This window comes from Psammomys obesus, unplaced genomic scaffold, assembly GCF_907164565.1.
Source record: "Psammomys obesus unplaced genomic scaffold, mPsaObe1.curated_primary_1811, whole genome shotgun sequence".
In the NCBI taxonomy this organism is placed as follows: domain Eukaryota; kingdom Metazoa; phylum Chordata; class Mammalia; order Rodentia; family Muridae; genus Psammomys; species Psammomys obesus.
The window spans coordinates 22,557,791-22,574,290 of NW_026595981.1; the positions used below are offsets into that span (position 1 = coordinate 22,557,791).

A 16,500-nucleotide genomic window follows, 5' to 3' on the forward strand; every position below is an offset into this window, starting at 1 on the left:
GGAACAGCATTTTCAAACACCAACTCCACTTCAGAAACAATACCAAACGCTAGCCTGTTCTGTAGCTGAGACCCCTCAGTTACTATTTTTCAGTTCTGTATAGTAGAGCCAACCAAATGAACGGACCACAGAGAGCAAGAACACGGTGGGGACCTTGTTTTAACCAGCTGAGCTAGGGGAGGCATGTGCGGCAAACCGCCTACACGTTACCTCAGCCAAGCTATCTGCTAGCAGCAGCAAGGAAGGGCCGTGCCGTCTTACCGATGAATTTCTGAGGCATGGAGCTTTTTCGTTTTGCCACGTTGCTGGCTAATCTGTCCAGAACGAGAGCTCTTTCACTTCCCATCTCTGCTTTGATGTGTCTTGCCTCAGCACTTGCTGGTTTGGAAGAAGAGGGAGAGAAACACGTTGGTAAATGGGGAGAGCGGGAAGGGGGGGAAAGCAGCATTTGGGGGCTGGCGCACAGGGTTGTCGTTACCTGTTGTTTCTGCTCAGGTTCGTGCCCTGGGGTACCTGCTGTGGTCAGCGAGGCAGATTCTGGGGCACATTCAAATCTTGCAGTCTTATGCTGATATGGGAAAGCCCGACCCATCCCCTGCTAGTACCTTCATTAGCAAGAGGAAGTGTTGAAGAAGCAGCTTGGACGTGGTTGGTTGCAAAAAGATAGAGAGATGGAGGTCCTCTAACCCCCATCAGCCTTCTTTCTGATTCTGAGTAACTGCGCATGACACCTGCACACTGATATTTCTTCTTAACAACTTGGAGAAAAAAAAAAAAAAGGCCTGGTGCCCCAGATTTACTGCTCTGCTTATGTTAATGGCACTTTTGAAAATAGACACACTCACCCAGATAGCAAGAAATCTACTCAGTGATTTGGGTATTGAGATACTGAGTCATTTTTTTCCTCACTACGCTTCTCTCGTTTTTTATCTTTCAAACCCGTTTCTCTGGGTTCTATGTGTTGCTTCATACATTCTTCACACCTCAAAACTGTTTCCATTAGCGTGTCCCCAAGCCACACGGCTGTCTTGAGAAGAATACGTAATCTGCACTGCATCTCTATTACATTTCTAATGAAAAACAAAACAAAACAAACAAACAAAACAAAAAAAAACAACAAAAAAAAACGAGAATGGGAACCGCTCAAACCCACAAATAGACACCTGAGTGGCACAGGCTGGAGTCTTCAGACCTAGCTGTGAACAAGCATTGCCCACATAAGGTGGGTTCCCTCCTACCCTGCCGGTGAGCCAGGACCACGGTGCTCTCAAAGCTCACTAGAGGACGTTACAAGGCAGCTGCAACAGGACACAGCTACAGGAGCTCAGTCCTGTAACCCCAGTCCTCGGGAGACTGAGACAGGAGGACTCCACGAGTTTGAGACTAGCCTGAGCTACACGGTGGGTTGTAGGCTACCAGGGGACACTCTGGGGAGGGCAGGCAGCCAGAATTGCAGTCCACTAGGAGAAGGTAGAAACAGTGCCGGCACACTAAACGGTGAAGTGGAACAGATGTGATTTACTTGGGTACTGCAGGGCATCATGCCTGAAGAGGGAAGGCTGCTATAATGTCCGCTGTAAATATAAGGCCCGAGACTTCATAATGGCGGCCTGAATCGAGGATCAGTGAATTATGTCAGTAAAAGACCAAGTAATAACATTGTGCGCGATTGTTTGTTATCATCATCATTATCATTATCCCTGACTCAGGGTCTTTCTGTTACATAACCCCAACACTGGCCTCAAAAACACGGTCCTCTTGCTTCAGCCTTTCAAGCACTGGGGTTACACGCACACCCCTATGCTCATTTTTAATTTTGTGGGATATATAGTCTCTTTCCCTATCTGTGTTTCTGACTCTGCAGCTCTTTAAACATGTAAAAAAAAAAAAAAAAAAAAAAGGGTTGGGGAGATGGCTCAGCCAGAGACATGCTTGGTATAGAAGCCTGAGAACCTGAACTTGGATCCCCAGGAGCCACCTAATAAGGCCAGTGCTGTGTCACAAGCCTGGAATCCCAGCACTGGGGAGACAGGGTCAGCAGGATCCTAGAGGCTCACTGGCCAGGCCATCCAGCTGAGTCAGCGAGCCCCAGGTCCTACGAAAGACCCTGTCTCAGGAAATAAGGTGACTGAAGAAGACATTCAAATTTGATTTCTGGCCTCCAGGCACACCTGTACACACAAACACGGACACATTCATAGACCACACACACATACACATACGCAGTAAGTGAATAGGAAAAGCCCTGGATAGAGACAGCTTGCAGGCTGCGCTCGGCCCGAGGGCCATGGCGTGCACACCCCTGCCCTAGCAAACATCATGACACAACGAACATGTCTCTGTTTTGTCTGAGTGATTCTGAAGGCCTAACCTAAAAACCCTAACTTGCCTAAGGAAGAAGAAAACCACACTAGTTTAAGGAACTAGAGTTAAAAAGCAAATGATAGCTACGGAACGAGACATCCCCAGGCCCAGTGCACACACAGATTTGGGAACGGTCAGCATTCGCCCTGTAGCTGAAGAGACATTTGCTGTGTGAAGAGATTCCAGGATACAGGCTCGTTACACATTCCACGGTCTGTCGGACCATGAGAAAAGAACACGGGCGACCTTTGCAGAAACGAAAGGCAGAGAAAGGTCTGCATGGTGGCGGAGGGGGTAGGGGGTGGGGCAGCCAGGCTGGGCCAGAGAGAATCAGGACCAGATTAGAAAATGACCATTCCAAGTATTAATTATTTTCCGATTTACTGCCATCGTCAAGAGAACTCTCTTTCAGACGATGATATACAATATAAGGCTTCGTGTGAATCCTAAAACCAGTAAAAAAAAAAAAAGGAAGTCTGTCTCCAAAGGTGAAAAAACAAGCATAGAGACAACACCAGCATTACTTGAACTTTGGCTCTTGTCAAAAATAATTCTTGGCTCTAACGAAACACATCCTTACTTCTGTCAGCAGTAGTTTATGTAAATGAAAACACTATGTTCAGGACCAGGGGCCCAGGAGCTTTCAGACTCCAGAAAGTCTTCGGACTCCCAAAATTGGTGAAGCCTCTGAGTGAAGTGGGATTCTGTTCAGGCCAGGGGCAGGTTAAAATGACCAAACAGGAAGTGCTCACACACATTATTTCCTTTCACACTAACCACTGCCCAGATGTGGCACTGCCCAAAGCCCCCTGAGCAGAGACACGGAAGACAGAGCCTGGAACTTGAAGTCAGCTTCCAGTACAAGGGACTGCCGATTCTTCCTGCTTCTTAGGAGCAGGGAGAAGGTGGCCTACCCATGTCTGTACGCTAGGGAGTATCATTCTGAGAGAGTTAGAGCCGCCACTCCTGTGTCTGTTATCAAAATGATTTAGATTGAAATGAGGATAAAGAAAATGTTGGGGGATTTTCACATTTAGCTATGCTTTACCGTTCATTGAGCTTTGTCCCTTCCTTCCTGGCCGACTAGCCTAGGCACGATGCCTTAGCTTCCCACTTATCTCTTAGGAGTCACTGCGTACGTTTTACCAAAGTCAGCATCGACAGTGCTTTGGGCACACGCAATCAACATCCTCTGCGTTTGGGAGGGCGCTGGTGCATGGACACAGTGACCTAAATAACTGTAATTAGGGCATGTCACTAAATGGCAGCCTTCTGAGATAACATCACCTCCTCTCATTCCTGGTTACCCACCACGCTGGTCCTCACAGTCATTTCCAGATAACTCTCACCGTGTCAGTCAGTGGCCAAATGGCTGACATTTAACAAAGTAACGTCCCGGGAGTTCACGGGTGGGAAGATCATCTGTGAAGGCTTTCTGTGTCCACGGCTCTGCTTAGAGGGACATACCTCATGCAGGAAATCAAGAGGCTTCTCCGAGGCTTCTCCTTCCTTGCACCCCTTCCCAGATCTGTCATTCACAACACCGACCCTCAGACCCCAGCTCTCCCAACCGGGAGCACATTCCCCAGGGACCGAGTTTATACACACAGGCTGCCTTCTAACTGCCAAGCAGACACAGGCCAATTGGCAACAAAAGAGGGTACACTCTTATTTTCTTTCCTAGGCCGAGCGTCCTTTTGCCTCTGAACTGTCGGACAGCCGCTGAACAAAACCGCTGAACGGGCACCTTTTAAACACCAGGTCAGACGTCAGGGTTGGCTGACCTCGGGAATTGCCTGGGGAGCACACTGAAGAGACGAAAGAGGAGGCCTTCTGACTTTTATTTAGTCCTCCCTCCACCTTTAGGACCCAACTGTCTAGACTTGTTAAGTGGAGGAAAACGGGTTTGGCAATAGCTAGGGAAGAAGATATGGGTTTAAATGATGAAATAGGAAATCCGTTCCTAGGTGGTGTTCGGCGGTTTCATGTTGCCAGGGTGGGTGGGGATGGGGAACCTGGGATGGTCGACACTGGCATATTTGGTTTCCGAGTGGGCACAGGGGCAGGGCTGAAATTCTAGATCAATTTCCCTTTACATCATTTGTCTAGTCGCAAGCCTCAATTTTCATGAGCAACAGATTTTTTAAAGACATATTGGAGAAATAATAAAGCACCATTGAAAAATCACAACTACTGCTATTAATCCTTGAAGGAACCTTAACTATTAATTGCTTCCATGATGCATTTTTTTTTTTTTTAAATCTTAAAGTAGTTTCAGCTTTGACTACATGACTGTGCTTTGCTTCTGTTTTTGCAAAATCCTTCATTAGGGCTAGAAGTGTTAAATGGAGCTTAAGCCAGCCTTTGCTTCCTGTCTCTTCTATGGTGTGGTCAGCAGCTAATAGAGACAGGAACAAAGTGGAGTCATTGTGCAACAGGACTGTCTAACAACAGATTGCTATCAAAGACAAGGCAGGTTCAAACAAAAGAGTCACCTGAAACTGTTGCCCTGTGGAGCAAGCAAAACCAAGACTGTTAGGGAAACAGACTTGCTTGAAAAAGAAAAAAAGAAGAAAAAAACTTTTAGAAGAAAAAGTGTGTTACATTGATAAAAATATAACTTAATCAGGAAACTCTTGTGATTGCCTTAGCTCAGCTAAACAACAAGAAGAAAATTTTAACTCCTAGACTCCCAAATAAACATAATTAATTATTCACTTAGGGTTTTTTTTTTGGACAGGAACTGTCTATGTAGAATATACATTGTAGACCAAGCTGCCTTTGAACTCACAGAGATCCTCCTGCTTCTTGCCTCCAGAGTGCTGGGGTTAAAGATGTGGACCATCAGCTGTCGGTAGTTGCACATGCCTGTAATCCCAGCACTCAGGAGGCAGAGGCAGGTGGATCTCTGTGAGTTGGAGACCAGCCTGGTCTATAATGTGGGTCCATGACAGCTAACGTACTGGAGAAACCCTGTGGTGGGGGGAAGTGTGGGACAGCACATCCGGCTTTCGTCAATTACTTTATAAGTATAATGATCAGCAGTGTCCTGGCTCTGGGTTTGAGTTTCAGTACTGCAGACAAAAAAAAAAAAAGTCTTATTTATGCCAGAACTAGTGATTATTCACAAAAAGGTAGTGAAATGAGGCCACGTGAGCACTGTAGAAGTCACGGTAGCATGGAGATGAGGTTATGAGGTTCGTGGTCATCTTCCGGTCACCTGCACTCCGTTAGGAAGCAGGGTCAGAATGCCGCGGTGATGTCACTCACGGCGCCTGCTGGGCTGAACTTGCAACAACAACTCATGTACTCTCCATTCCTAGACCAGTGCCTCAGTGCACTGTGAGTTCTTCAGGGCTGGGGGCTTAGCTTTCCTCCTCCTTGCAAATAGTTCTGACGCGGGTTACGGCACTGAACTGAACCCGCAGCGCACCTACCTGCCACTTCTTGCTGGCGTTCTCCCAGAGGCCTTTTCATCTGTCCCCTTCCAGGAAGGCCTGCTTTCTGGGATAGGTAGCTCTGTCCACAGCTGGGCTCTCACACTACACCAAAACTGAACTTACTCTTCTTTCTTTTGGGACAGGGTCTTACTGTCCTACCTCTGACTCAAAACAGTCCTTTCTCCACCTCTTGGGTAGCCCTGAGCACTGCTGGCACACTCAGGTGCACTTTGATTTCAACCTGCGCTTGCTGCATGAGTGTTCCATGCACAGGGGCCTCAGAATAGTATTTTAGAAGGGACATGAGGAATAAAGATTTAGGCTGTACCACACTGGGGCCGGGGGTAACTACAGCAGCCTGGGTGCCTAGTCTGTACAAAGCCCCGGCTGCCATTCCCAGCACCGCATCCAACTGGGTACGGTGGCACATGCTTGTACTCCCAGCATGGAGAGAGGTGGGGGCAGGAATCAGAAGTGCAAGTTTAGGGGAAAAACAATTATTGCATTGGTCAGGCTCGGAATAGAGCCTGTAGACCAGGCTGTATTCATACTGGACTCCTAGTTACAGGAAGGAAACAGAGATGGAAACCATAGGAGAAACAGTGTCAGTGATTAGAAAGTCTTTACATTTGGATCTCAGGGAAAAAAAAAAAAAGTATGGGCCTCATTTAGAGTCTAAGAGGCTCAGTAATACAGTACAGGCACGTGGCATTTATACTTGCTTAAGCTGTGACTTTACCCTTTTTTTTTTTTTTTTTTTTTTTTTGCAACTTGAAAATCAAAGCCAGGCATGGTGGTACATGCTTTTTAATCCCAGCACTCAGAAAGCAGGGGCAGATGCATCTCTGCAGGTTCAAGGCAGCCTGGGCTACACACAGAGGCCCCATCTCAAAAAAAAAAAATCAAAACTTGCTGACTTGGTTAACCCTTGACTTTTTGCTGAGACTTAAAATACGTCGCACGCATCCATCAAACAGCCCTATGAATGCAAATTAGCTTAGCCTGCAGCTCAGAGCCTACTGAGCCACCCAGCACTTCTGAACGGCCTAAATACTTCTTTTGGTAACTTTACCCCACAAATAATCATTTCAAACGTATTATATATGGTACAGAACTTGCTGATCCTCCCCTCCCATTTCCAGAAGAATCAGGGACACAACCAAATGCTGCACACACACACACACACACACACACAGAGACACACTACACCGCAGACACACGCACAGACACACGCAGACACACTACAGACACACACAGACACACTACAGACACATATACATACTACACACACACACACACAAAACTAGTATGTGTGTTTTCGGTAGATGGTGCTATATTTCCTTTGTTATCCAGATGATATGTAATCACTGAAAAATATAGCTTTTTATTCCCCAAAGTGGAAGACAAATCCAGTATCTGTTAATTGATGATCAGAGACGCACAACGTGGGAAACCCATACCATGGTCTCTTAGCTAAAGATAGGTGAATGCAAAAGCATCGCATTTATTAGGAGAAGCGAGACTTGAAAGGTCTCACGTGACTTGACTGCTTACGTGAACTATCTGGTACAGGGAAAGCTGTAGGGACCAGTTGTTACCAGTCACGGAGGAGGAAAATGACCACGAGTGGGCAGAGGGCTGAGTGAAATGCCCCGGAATCGCACAGCTTGCTTTGTTTATTTTGTGTGTGTGTTTGTTTGTTTGTTTGTTAGTTTTTGAGACAGAGCCTCTTTACCCAGTCCTGGCTGTCCTGGAGCAACCTCTTTAGACCAGGCTGGCCTCAGACTCAGGGAGCGGCCGGCCTGCCTGCCTCTGCCTCCCAGTGCTGAGATTAAAGGCGTGTGCCGCCACCACACCTGGAAGCTGTAAAATATGAACTGCATCTTAAGCTGAACTTTAAAAACAAAAGAAGATGGCCAGGCACACACAGACCGAATCGGATCAGGAAACTGAAGCTCTAGTGATTTTTAAGTTGGTCACTGGATTTCTGAAGGGTCTTTGTTCTCCCGCCTCTAAAGCGAGAAGGTAGGAGTAGATGTTTCCAGCACTAAACGCACTACCGAGCACACGCCGCTTAAGATGGCAAACACCCAGCTTTGGTTGTCTTTATTGAGGCGGCAAGCAGCACTCTCTAGAAACCAGAAGGAAACGAGAGTCCTTGATAAAAGCCAAGATGCCATCAGAATGAGAGCTAGAGGTGAGCACAGACCCACGGGCTTCCGCTGGCCAGCGCCTAAATCAGGAAACAGGCTCAAACCAGGGCACGCGTTTCCTTCCACGCCACACGGGCGAACACTCAGGATTTCCACTCTGCTTTTCATAACCCTCGAGTCACTCCATCACACTCTGCGGTCATTCTGCTTTGGGGCACTCAAAGTGTCCCAGGGCAGTCACAGTTCTCAAACACCAGCGCCCCAGACGACTGCTTCCACTCTAAAGGAGCACCCGGTTCTCCTAGTCAAATAGCCAAGTCCCCGATCCTAGCTGAAGAGCCGGGGTGAGGAAGGTTGAGTGCCAGAGAAGCTATACAAAGAAAAGCTTTAGGCCGGTCCAACTGAAAGATGAGAGGGGGATAAGGCCACGCTGGGCATGGAGGACAAGTGCCGTGTTCCAGCCCGTGGCCAGGAGGTGTACAATTCAAATGCCTGGAGAGAAGAGGCTTCAAAGCCAAGTTCAGACCTCGCAGTAACTCACATATGCACACAAGGACCCCAAGTTTAGGCCCTGCACAAGGAAAACCCTTGCACTTTTTAACTGCTCCTTCCCTAACCACTCCCCGCCCGGCACCCTCCCACATCGCCATTCCAACACTGTTGGGAACCCCTGCTGGCTCTGCCTCTGTTTATAGAATCAGATCATTGTCACTGCCAAGACAGTTTCCTCTGGCTGGAATTCTTGCCGCAGACTCCTAACTGGGCGCACCAAGATCTATCTAGCCTTGTCCTCAACACAATCCAACCTCAGGAACAAGTCTTCAGGGGGAAGACTTTCAAATGAGGAGTCCGATGATGTCACCTGTCTGTGTTCAAAGGTTTTCAGTTTCACTCAAAGGTCTTTACAATAGCCTACGAGGCCTGATAAGATCTGGTTTCCCTTTTCCCCTCTGGCTCCAGGTCCCGTTGCTCATTCTGTCCCAGGCACACAGGGCTGTATTTACACTTCTTCAAGTTGGAGCCCCAGGACCTTTGCATGTAGTGGTCTGTGGGGCTCCCTTCGTGCCTTCAGGTCCATGAAAACATTACACAGGTGACGCGTCTTCCCCTGGTTCACTCTTACCCTGCACTTCCTGCTCTATTTCTCTTAAGAGCACTCACTCTCTCTCCACCTTTGCTCATTGGTCCTGTCTGTAATCTGTCTGTCTCCACCACCTAGAAGGGCAAACGCTCGCCGACAAGTGGGGGCTCCGAGCGCTGGGCAACTCACCGGCGTCCCCCAGGTCAGAGTTCTGAAGAAACGTGCGGCATCGCTCCTTGTGCTCCTCCAGGGAGCTTCTCTGCTTGTAGCTCCTTCCACAGAACTCACACTTGTAGGGTTTCTCCACTAGAAGGAAGACACAGGGCACTCAGGGACCTTACATGCTGGGACCCCGGCTCCGATAAGTGCTGTGGAGGAACGAGGCCAGACCCGTGCCTCCAAGTCTATGTTGCTGTCAGATCTGTTAAGCTGAAACAAGGCTACAGTCTAGGGGGTACGATCACACCAGCAGATTGAGAAGGGCGGCCTTTTGCAGATGGAAGGGTCTGGAGTGGATGACTGCTGTTTCACTTAGCTCCAAGTTAAGCCTTGTGTCTTTTTGATTAACAAGATCAGGTCTCAAGGGCTCAGCAGTTAAGAGCGCTGGCTGCTCTTGCAGAGGACTGGGCTTTGGTTCCCAGCACCCACATAGGTGGTTCATACCAGCCATAACTCTACTCCCAGGGGAACTAGAGTTAAAAATAAAGGCAGAAGAAGGAGGATGGGGAAGGGGAAGAGAAGGAGCAGGAAGGGGGGGGGAGGATGGGAGAAAGAGAGAAACCAGGGTCATTTATTCTTCAAGGTGGGAAGTGTGAGGTAATAAAATGGGGCCAGGTGTAGGACACACACCTTTAATCTCAGCAGAGACAGGAGGCTCTTTGTGAGTTTGAGGCAGGCCTGGTCTACAAAGTGAGACTCTATCTCAAAAGCAAAACAAAGCAAATTATTTGGGCCCTGACAGTGGTTCAACAGTTAAGAGCACTTGCTACCTGGGCCCAGTGGTTAGAGCGCTTGTTGCTCTTGCAGAGGATCTAGGTTTGGTTCCCAGCACCCACATGGCACCCACTATACCATCCATAATAACTCCAGTTCCAGGGGATCTGATGCCCTCTTTTGACATTCTTGGGCACTTATGCAGGGAAACACTCATTCACATGAAATCGATGGGCACGGGAAGGCATTCTTTCTATTTTGTGATGCCCAGCTACCTGTGAGGAACAAGATAGTCTGTGGACATTAGGACTGGACTAGAGACACACCAAACACTCATATGTTGGAGGGTGGGGGCATTCTTGTCAAGTGGCTTCAAACAAGTATGGCCAAAACAGGGCTGATTAACAAAGATATTTTTAGGAACAGAATTCAGAATGAATTGTAATAGCTAGGCATAGTGGCACACGATTTTAATCCCAGCACTCAGGAGGCAGAGGCAGGCAGATCTCCGTGAATTCCAGGCCAGCCTGGTCTACATAGTGAGACCCTGTTTCAAAAAAACCAACCAAACAAACAAACAAAAGAGTGAATTACAAAGATGATTTCAACTGATTTTCTAAAACAAATCAGAAGTTTCTCCATCTGAAAGCAATACTTTCAACCCTCTTTGCAAGGTTATTTTTATCTGGTCTGCTGATAAAATATAACTTAAAGCATTGTCAGCATTTTAGAGACTGAAATGTGTTTCCCCTCTTTTTTTTTTTTTTTTTGTTATGCAAGGGATCAAACCTGGAGGCCTAGATGCTATCACTGAGTCTCTGGGCTCTTGGCTCCATCATGAAATGTTTTATTTTCCAATTCCTCTTGCTTTGGGAGTTAAAGTATCCTCAAAAGATCCTGAGGAAATCCCAAACCAAAAAAAAAGTACAGGTTTGTGATGGCTAAGAATGTTACATTTCTGTATAACTCGGGGACTCTGGAGTCAGTCTCAAAATACCTATTGGTTCTGTGTTTGAGAATGGGCAATGAAGAGAAAACTTCTTTGTTTTGTTTTGTTTTTTTTTCCCATCATACCCACCCCTAATTTTGTTACATTGACAAATGAGGTAAAAAGAAAGAGAGAGAGAAGAAAAAAAAAGAAAAAGAAAAACCCTCTTTGCCACATATGACCTGTCATGGGTTTTGCTGAGGTTGGCTTGTTTAATCTTACTCTGAATTGAGAGGAGTTTTGAGATTGGGGCCAGGGTTTAGTCAAAGCAGCAATGCAGACTGACATAAAAAACAAGCCTCTCTCTCTCTCTCTCTCAAATTAAAATTTTGACAGATAACATCAAGAACATGAAGTCCCAATTTTGAAAATAAGACTAGCCTTATTTTTCTAAGAGGGAAATTCTAAATGTTAAAAAAAAAAGTGTCATCTTGCTTGATCAAAATAAGGAGTGACGAGATCAAGGCGGCGGTATGTGGCTTTTTAAGAATTCTAAGGTGCTCTTAAGGCTTAAAAATAAGTGGGCCGACGGGAGCGTTGGGGTTATGAAATTTAGTCAGAAGCTGGGTAGGGTGGTGCGTGCCTGCAATTATAGCACTCAGAAGGCAAAGGCAGGACAGGGGCTACAACTCTGAGGCTAGCCTGGTCTACACGGCGAGAGCTGCAGTTCAACCTACAAAGTAGGGCTCTTTCTCACAAAACAGAATGAATAAGAAATTCAGCCCAGAACAACAACAACAAAAGGACCCCAAATAAAAACATATCTGATTGACATTTTTCCTTTAAAAAAAAAATCACGCGATATCCGCTGTTGGAGTGTATACATGTTCGTGGCGATGAGAGGCGGCGGACACCCCTGGAGATGGAGCTGAAGTTGGCTGGGAGGCAACGCATGGCGATGCCAGGAATGGAACTCTGGTCCTCTCTGGAGGATCAAGACGTGCTCTTAACCCCTGAGCCACCTCTTCAGCCCCATGCTTTACGTTCTATAGCAATTGGCAAACTGTGTGTGTACAGTTTGCTCGTGTCGTTTTCTGAATCGAAAACTGGAAAATGTGTGTGTGTGTGCGCGTGCACGTTAAGAAAACAGTCCTTTAATAACGTTCACCACAAAAATGCCGATGGCCACAATTTTTTTTTCACACACACACACACACACACACACACACACACACACACACACACAAAATCGCGAAGGCTTTGTGATTTGTCTGACTGCCGTCCTCCAGACACAAGGCGGCTGAGGAAATGGTTTCCACCGAGGCAGACGGAGAGCAATTAATGCCTTAATGGAAGCGCAGTTTATCCCTAGAGGTCCCTGCTGACGTGCCTGTTCAGAAGGGGGTCTGTGTGCGACAGACGGATGGAAGCCTCCACGCTTAACTCCTTCTTGTTTCCACGGTCCCTGGACGTGGAATGCCTCGTGTCCCTCACTTACCAGAATGTGTCCTAAGGTGTCCCGTGAGCGCATCTCTCCTTTGGCATGCGTAGTTGCAGAGGTGACACTTGAAAGGTTTTTCCCCCGTGTGCAGCTTAATGTGGCGGAGGAGGTTACCTTTCTGAGTGAAAGATGCCCCACACTGATTACACTGGAACGGGCGTTCACCTTCAGGAAGGATGAAAAGGGAGATCTCTGATCACAAGGTAAAGTGGAAAAAGCATGTGCACAGATTAGAGGCCTGGGGTGAGAGCCCAGCTCTGGCTGCTCCTGCCCACGGCGACTCGGAGCGTTTGTGAGCTGCCTTTCGAGGTGAGGAGACTTGTGGAATCTTCCTCCTCGAACAACACACGCTCCCACTCAGAAACAGCTAATTCTGGCCGTTGTCTTGCTCTGAGTCAGCACCAGGGAACTCGAGCGGCAGCCTCAGGAGCCGTCTACAGTTTTTTTTTTTTTCTAGATCTTGGCATCTGAATGCAGTTGCCTTTGAAAAAGGACTCGCAGATTCAAGCCTTTGTGGGGTTTTTTGTTTTGTTTTGAGACAAGGCCTCACTATGCAGCCCTGCCCTGGAACTCACTCTGTAGAGCAGGCTGGCCCCTAACTCAGAGATCCGCCTGCCTCTGCCTCTGCCTCCTGAGCGCTGGGGCCAGGGGTAAAGTCTTTGCTTTGTTTGGTGGTTTTTACGTTTCTTTTCTTTCTCTCTCCCTCTCTCTCTCTCTTTTTTTTTTTTTTTAAGCAGGTTTTCCTCTGTAGCCTCAGGATGGCATGGAACTCTTGGTGGTCCTCCCGCTGCAGCCTCCGGAGTCCTGCCTGGGGCTGAGCCACTGAGGCATGCTTAGATGCAAGATGTAATGAGGCGTCGAGGCACCAGTCTCTTTAGAGTCCCTGCATCTCATGGAATCTACCGCCTCCGTGAGACTTGTCCACAGGCCTATATGGACTCCTTGTTCATCGTGGAAAGTTGTGTTTAAAACTGACGGTAAAACCCATTTCCTTTTATCCACCAAACCTGAACCCACAGTAAGGGGACGCCTTTTACGGATGTGCCATGTAAGGACACTTGGAAAACGTCTCGGAAGCAAAGCACACAAGTCGGCTCCTGCTTACTGACTGAGGGAAAGCTATTCGGCTAACCCAGACTGCTGTCTCCTTACAGCCCCCCTCCCTCTCTCTCCAGAGTCTCATTACGTAGCGCTGGCTGTTCTGGGCCTCAAACTCAGAGATCCGCCTGCATCTGACACCTGAGTGCTGGGATTAAAGGTGTTCGTCGGGTCTTCACTAGTCCCATTTTATCCTCAGTATTGGCAATGTGTTTGCCAAATGCACCGTGAAGCAGAAACAAGAGGCACTGGGTAAACAAGAGAGATAGAGAGAGAGCGAGCAAGACCTCGGACTGGAGCAGAAAGCAATGGAAGAATCCAAAGAAAGACTCAAACTCCGCCCCTTCCTTCCTCACGTAGCTGCAGGAGGAGAATGGACAGAGGAGACTGTTTACCGGTATGGCTTCGCTTATGGACCATCAAGACGTTGAAGCTAAGGCAGGATAACCCGCACACGTCACAGTTCATCTTCCCACTGGCTGGTCTGCCGCTGTCGTACGGGCCGTGTCTCTGCAGCTTGATGTTTTCATATTCATGATAGTCTCTTGCATAGCTGCGAGGGATCTCGCTCTCTTCTGCACTTCCCATGGGCTCCGGCTTCAGGACGCTCTCATCCCTTTCGCTGTACTCATCTTTCGCTTTCATCGAATCTTCTGCAGGGCACACAGATGCAAGAAACAAACAATGAGTGCATTTGAGGCTGCGAAGTAGCTCAGAAAAGAGACCCACAACTGACAGTTACATACGGAGGGGGCTCGGCATATTGTATACACACGAAACAAGAAAGCTCCAGGAGGGTGGTTATTCATCATTTGAATTCAGAATCACAGTTAGAGCAACACACACACACACACACACACACACACAGATGGCAGAGTCCTAGGCCATCCAGAAGATTACAGACAACTTTTAGCTGTGACACAACCCAAAGAGATCATGAAGCACTTTGAACAACCTGTCCCTAGTCCTTGGAGAGAAGAAAGATTCTCGGATTGTGCGTGTGTGTGTGTGTGTGTGTGTGTGTGTGTGCGTGCGCGCGCCCGTGGCTACAATTACAAATGCAATGGGACATGCTCTTTGGTTTCAAGATGAACATATCACTTTGATGCTACCACGGCGCCCCCCCCCCGCCCCGTGCAGACCCACTAAGGCTGAGAGCTGAACAGTGAAACTGTTATTCCTGAGGTGAAGCCAGGCTTTGCCTCTTTCCTTCTATGTGAATTGCAGAAGAATTCTCTTATCTCTCTCTTGGGAGCGATAGAGACAGCACTGACATCAGAGGAAGTGCTGGTGCTGGTGAATAGTGTTGAGAAAGATGAAAGGAGAAGCCACGCTTTTACTCAACCCCAGGAACCATTTCTATTGACCTGGGTGAGCTGGGTTCAACCCAGTCAGTCAGCCTAGATGTCTCTTCTCACGAGCTGTTCACCTTGTCTTTTGAGACAGCGCCTCTCTCTCACTGGGACCTGAGGTTCACTGATCGGGACAAGCTGACTAGCCAGCCAGTGAGCACCAGGCCTCTGTCCCCACCTCTTCAGTACAAGATTACAAGGGCCTGCTATCATACCTGCTAGAGATCACAGTCAGGTCTCCATTCGTGTGTGGTAAACACTTTGCCAACCAAGCCCCTGCCTAGGCCATCTACAACCCTTTTAGGAAGAACATAAGACATATGGAAGGCAAGCTGGACAAGGTGGCATACACCTTCAGTGCCAGCACCCCAGAGGCTGAAGCAGACAAATCTCTGGGAGTTCGAGGACAGCCTGGTCTACATAATGAGTTCCTGTCTCAAAATCTGAAACCAAGCGACAACAACAAAAGAAATGGAGAAGGCAAGTTTATAGATTACCCCCCCCCAAAAGAAACTCTCTAAAACATTGCCTCATGAGATCAGCATTTGTAAGAGGTTTTCATATATGGAATATGCTGTGTAGGTGCTTATTCTTTCAAACACTGAGTTTTTTTAGACATTGGAAGCTTTGCTTCTCCACAAAGAAATGGAAATCAGTGGAATTTAGCGCAAAAGAGAATTTAGAGATCAGCTACTCCAACTCCTTTTCTCCCCCCAGACAGGAAATGTGGAAGCAAAGATGCTTCGGCCATTTTCCTAATTTTCCACAGACAGCGCCTGGCATGGGTGTTCTGAGGATGCTGTGCTCGGGCTAGAGAGATGGCTCAGGAGTTAAGAGCGCTGTCTGCTCCCGCATAGGACCCGGATTCAGTTCCCAGCACCCACATGGCGGCTCACAACCACCCGTAACCCCAGCTCCAAGGGATCTGAAGCCCTCTTTTAACTTCCACAGGAACACAGATGGTCACAGACGTACTATCAGCTAAAACCTTCATACACATAGAACAAAATGAACAAATCTGAAAAAAAGAAAGAAAAGGAAAGAGGAAGCTAAACTCAAACTATCAGTTAGTTGGATTTGACCCTATACACTCTCATAAAAAAAAAAAAAAAATTAAAAAAAAAAGTCTAAGCGGCTGTTTAACAACTCTTCCACACCCTTCCTTCACCGGGGTAGATATAAAAACCCAAAGCACTCTGAAAAAAAAACATGATATTTTTAAAGACTACATCCCTTCCAAAACACATCAGAAGTGTTGATCCTGCTGCCACAGGAGGAAGTGGAGCAGCAGCTGCACTGCACCGGGCCTGCCACCTTCCACCCCAGTTTCAATTTTCACTTCTATCAGGGTTACCTTTCATCTGTATTAACTGTGTTTGCTTAATAGAGCAAGAAAAGGCCTAACCACCACCAGCGTGGCCACGGCTGCCACGTTGTTCCACTGCTCGCCACAGGTCACGGTTCACAACCTCTTGACTGCAGGGATGGACAGCTGCAGAACAAGCTCATCACAGGCCACGCTGGCCTCCCTACCCATCTCGGATGGACAGGGATTGATTTCTGTGTCCTACAGGCAAAGAGCTTAACTTTCCTTCTCTCCTTTCTTTCTTTCTTTCTTTCTTTCTTTCTTTCTTTCTTTCTTTCTTTCTT

The 16,500-nt window shown here is 47.5% G+C and overlaps 1 protein-coding gene across 2 annotated transcripts in view; it reads right to left on the reverse strand.

Annotated features, from left to right (window-relative positions):
* Positions 1–16,500, reverse strand: part of Ikzf3 (IKAROS family zinc finger 3) — an 83,180-nt gene that overhangs the window by 10,130 nt on the left and 56,550 nt on the right. Inside the window, exons 4-7 of one of the 2 annotated variants that reach the window (XM_055619963.1) lie at positions 13,894–14,151; positions 12,398–12,565; positions 9,228–9,344; positions 262–378 (exon numbers count right to left, since the gene is read on the reverse strand). In XM_055619963.1, coding sequence (XP_055475938.1) covers positions 262–378; positions 9,228–9,344; positions 12,398–12,565; positions 13,894–14,151 — 660 coding nt within the window. Of the gene's footprint in view, positions 1–261; positions 379–478; positions 522–9,227; positions 9,345–12,397; positions 12,566–13,893; positions 14,152–16,500 lie in introns of those variants that run through there. The other variant, XM_055619964.1, reaches the window with a different exon arrangement.